Below are 4,936 nucleotides of genomic sequence, written 5' to 3' on the forward strand. Positions count from 1 at the left end.
CGCTCCAGTGCAATCTTCAGAGTTTCTTCTGACATCCATTTTGGTCTTTTCTTCCTCTTCTGTCTTACCACTGAAAAATTTCAGAAAGTACCATATGACCAAGAGCCAAGGGTAACGAAGGAAGAAGTTCAATCTATATTGAAGATGTTGAACAAAAAAATAAGGCCCAGGAATCAATGTGATACCAGTTGACATGTTTCAATTAGCATATACATCCCTAGACCAATTTAGGCCAGAAAATTTGGAGGATAATTACATGGCTAACTAACTGGAAGACATCTATATGTGTTCGCATTCCCAAGAAAGGTGAATCAACAGAATGTAGAAATTATAAACAGTATCCTTAATATTACACGCAAGCAGAATATTGCTGAAGACAATCCAAAAATGGCCAGAACAGTACATAGAGAACTGCCAGAAGTTCAAGCTGGGTTTAGAAGAGGCGATGGCAATAGGGATACCATTGCTGATGTCAGATGTATCCACGCGGAAAGCAGCGAATACCAGAACTCTATTTGTGTTGTATTAACTATGCAAAAGCATTTGACTGTGTGAATTATTACAAATTATGGCTAATTTTGAGAAGTATGGGAATTCTTAGTTATGCTCATGCAAAACCTATTCCTAGACCAAGAAGCTATTTTCTCAGCAGAGCAACGGAACACTGCATGGCTTAAAATGAAAAGTTGTGCATTTGGGTTACATCCTTTCTCCATACCTATTCAGTATCTATGCTGAGCAAATCATTTGAGAAACTGGACTCTTATGAATAAAAATGTGACATCAGGATCAGAGGAAGACTCATCAACACCTATGTTTTCCAGATGATACAACCTTGCTTGCTGAAAGCAAGACTTAAAACTCTTGCTGCTGAAGATCAGAGATTACAGCCTCTAATATGGATTGCATTTCAACATCAAGAAGACAAAATTCCTCACCACTTGACCAATACACAACATTATGATAGATGAAGAAAAGATTGAAATTGTCAATGATTTCCTCTTTCTTGGATTCACAATCAACGCCCTTGGTATAAGGAGACATACTACATTGGGTAAATCTGCTATCATGGAACTCTCCAAATTACTGAGGAACAATGATGTCAGTTTTAAGACTAAGGCACCTGAATCTGGCCATGTTCTATTCCATCACTTGCTATGCATCTGAGAGCGGGGTGATGAATAAGGATAACAGAAGAAGAATTGATGCCTTTGAGCTGTGACATTGGAGAAAAATATTGAACATCTCATGGACTACCAAAAGAACAAACAGATATGTCTTGTAGAAAGTGCAGCCAGACTGTTCCTTGGAGACCAAGATGATAAAGTCTCATCTTATGTACTTTGGGCATGTTTCTATGATAGGCATTCCTTGGAGAGGGACATCATACTTGGAAAGGTGGAGAGTTCGCAAAAGAGAAGATGACTCTCAACCAGAAGGATTGACACAGAAAGCTCAAGTTTTTCAAGAGTAGATAAGGATGACACAGGATAGAACAAGGTTCAGATCTTCTGTTTATAGAGTACCTATGAGTCATACTCGATTCAGCAGCATCTAAAAACAACAACAAAGTTATAACAATAATGAGCCCTGGTTGCATAGTGCATAACCTGTTGCGTTGCTAACGAAAATCGCCAGTCTTCATTCACCAGCTGCTTCTTGGGAGTAAGGTGGCAGTCTCTTCCCATAAAGATTTACGGTCTCAGAAATTCAACTGTGGTTAACAGTGGGTTCGGGGGTTTTTGCAGTGGTACCAATGTGGGAAAGTATATGTATGTATGTATATATATGTATATATGTGTGTATGTGTGTGTGTGTGTGTGTGTGTATATATATATATATATGTATATATATACACACACAACGCACACATATAGAGAGAGCAAATAAAAAGATGAACATATATGCAAGTACAATTAAACCCATTTTACCTTTTCAGTACAGCCTTATATATTTGATGTTACATGCTGCATTATTGAAATAGCACTGCTTTGTCATGTGCTTCAACCACATCACAATAATAATGAGAAAATGACAGACATTTAGATTCTCAGGACTTTGAGCTGAATTCTTTTTGACTCTTCACCTTCTTCTCTCATGTAAGAATTTTGGGGTTTTTGCTTTTTTTCCCTTCAATCAGCACATTTAGCATTGACCCTTGAACCAGCACAGGAAGCCCATTTTTATTGTCAAAGTGTTCTCGTGAAATGATGCATTTTATTTTATTTTATTTTAAACTTTAATTAACATTTACAGAGATTTTTTATTTTCATTCATTCATTGTTACACTTTTTTCTTTACCCCCCTCTCTCCAGTTCGCTCCTCTCTTTGAAAAGCAAAAGACAAACCCCCCAACCCCGACCCCAATGCACTCCGCTATGCAACCTTAATTCTGGATTCCTGTGATAAATGATACCTTTTTAAAAAAACTTAAATCTCTGAGCCCCCCAACCCCGACCCCAATGCACTCCGCTATGCAACCTTAATTCTGGATTCCTGTGATAAATGATACCTTTTTAAAAAAACTTAAATTTCTGAAATCAAGAGATTCCCCCCCCCCGGTTTTGTTTGTTATTTCACATAGAAGTTTCTTGTATAGAAGCTCAGTGAAAGTGATGTTTTCTTAAAGGCTAATCTTACTAGATTCTTTTCTTTAGGGAGAAAATAGTCACTATTACTTTTAGTTGCACCATAGCCTCACTGACATATATTAGTAAAAATTGAGTATTTGAAGAAGCTACAGCTCAGATTAACTTAGAAAAAATTATGAACTGCAAGGGGAAAGGCTTATTAAAATCCATTTGAAAATCACTTTGAAATAATCTCAGAAGACAACCTCCTATTTTATATTCTTGAAAAACCAAATATCATAGCGTTTTAGCCTTGGTTTTATTAAAGCAAAAATATTTACCATTCTCTTTTCTTTACTTTTTGAAATAAAATTTATCATATTCATGGAATACTAGAATATACATGTGTAAAAATACCATTTGAGTTAAACATAAAGGAAAAATAACCATCTTTCTCTCTCACACTGCTTTTAACTATTCTCAGTCATTGTTTACTTCTGCTCTGCTTTTATTCTTAAAGGCCTTTTTGCTAATTTACCCAGACACTTATCTTGTGTTTCAGAAAGTTCCTCTGACATTAACTTCTCCTTTCATCAAAGGCACTTTCTCCACCACCCGCACTTTGGCACTTACAACCTTCCAGAGGCTCAGCAGCCCCACCCTGGTTCCCAGGCTGTTGAAACAGACTCAGAGAAGACAGTAGGCTTTCCTTGGGTGGCAAAGCTGAACTCAGAATAAAAGCCTTACAGATGATTAAGGCAGTAAACTACTTTACCTTGTAGACCCCAGAGTCTTCAGCAAACAAAAGGCCTGTGTTTAGTATGTATATCTACAGTCTGTGTTTTTAGAAGACAATCATTAGTCTGCTGGATGCTCAAAACCCAAAATCCCTTCCCTTCAAGTGGATTCTGACTTGTGACAATCCTCCATCAGGTTTCCAAGCCTGTGACTCTTTCCAGGAGGAAACCACTGCATCTTTTACCCTCGGAGCAGCTGGTGGACTCTAAGCACCAACTTTTCAGTTAACAGCCCAGGTGAAAATTTAAGCCTAGAGAACATTGAGATACTTACCTAAGGATAGAAAGTATTCCTATAGGTTGCATATTTCAAGAGCATGGTGAGTTTTCTTCTTCGGTGGTTTTCTAAAACTGCATCCAAATCTATCACATCACTCCTCCAATAGCCCTTGCCAATCATAGCCTAAATGACAGAAATAGTTGTTTATGGGCTAGTTAACTGCAGTCTTCTCTCCTAGTGAAGTTAAGCTGATACACCATGTAGCGAACCATCACACCATTCCCTCCTCAATTATCCTAGGGAACATTTGCACTTTAGATATTCTATCTCACAGAAGCACCTTTGCCTCTGCTTTTCAGATACTCTCCCCTGCACAATGTCAAGTTGCCAGAGGCCGATGACGTACAGTATCCATCCATGCTCCTCCTCACAGCTGACCACGATGACCGTGTGGTCCCACTCCACTCCCTGAAGTTCATCGCCACTCTGCAGTACATCGTGGGCCGCAGCCGGAAACAGGTCAACCCCCTGCTTATCCACGTGGACACCAAAGCAGGTCATGGGGCAGGGAAGCCCACAGCCAAAGTGATCGAAGAGGTCTCAGATATGTTTGCATTCATAGCCCGGTGCCTGAACATCGACTGGATTCAGTAAATGGAATCCTCTGCTCCCTCCTGACAGCCACAGACAACCTCAAGGGCTTTTACATCGTTAAAATCGAGAATCCACTGGGCATAATGTGCACCCACATGGACACTATTCCTGCACGCCCAGGCTGCAGTGGAACAGAACTTCTGTGGGAATTTTATCTTTTTTAGACATCTCCTTTTTAGCAAGCCCTTGGAGTTTCTTTTTCCATCCTGTCCAGGCACACATTTTAAAACAAATTTTTTTAAAGGCATGTTTGGATAAACAGCTATGTGGCAGCCAACACATTGTGAATACTAGATTGATGAATTAAGAGTCATAGTGGGGATACTTCATATATAACACCTCAGTGGAACTTGCTTCTATAACCGTAACAAAGATATGTTTAAATAAATGTGGGAACTGTTCACACACACACACACACGACTTCTTTGCAACAATAATAAATGTTATTTAAGAATGAGAGTCTTTACTTTTTGTTTCTTTATGTTGAGGGGCTATTCCAGAATTGTTCTCATCCTGGGTCATGTTGCTTTTCTGCAGAAATAACCAGTTACTATCCAAACAAACCATAGGATCTTAACACTGCAAAGAAGTGGAGCTCACCCACTCCAGCTCCCTTGTTTATGAGTGATGGATGGGCCAGATGTAACTCATGCCCTACACATCTCGGTAACATACCAGTCAGCTGATAATCTGTT

At 39.1% G+C, this 4,936-nt stretch overlaps 1 protein-coding gene across 1 annotated transcript in view; it reads left to right on the forward strand.

The window, feature by feature from the left end:
* The window catches only part of LOC102870602 (prolyl endopeptidase-like), a 147,469-nt gene extending 143,228 nt beyond the window's left edge, over nucleotides 1–4,241 (forward strand). The window contains exon 15 of the mRNA XM_006881182.1: nucleotides 3,947–4,241. Coding sequence (XP_006881244.1) covers nucleotides 3,947–4,241 — 295 coding nt within the window. The remainder of the gene's footprint in view (nucleotides 1–3,946) is intronic.
* Nucleotides 4,242–4,936: the final 695 nt, after the last annotated feature.

This window comes from Elephantulus edwardii, unplaced genomic scaffold (assembly GCF_000299155.1).
Source record: "Elephantulus edwardii isolate Elephantulus edwardi_28Jun2011 unplaced genomic scaffold, EleEdw1.0 scaffold00013, whole genome shotgun sequence".
Classification (NCBI taxonomy): domain Eukaryota; kingdom Metazoa; phylum Chordata; class Mammalia; order Macroscelidea; family Macroscelididae; genus Elephantulus; species Elephantulus edwardii.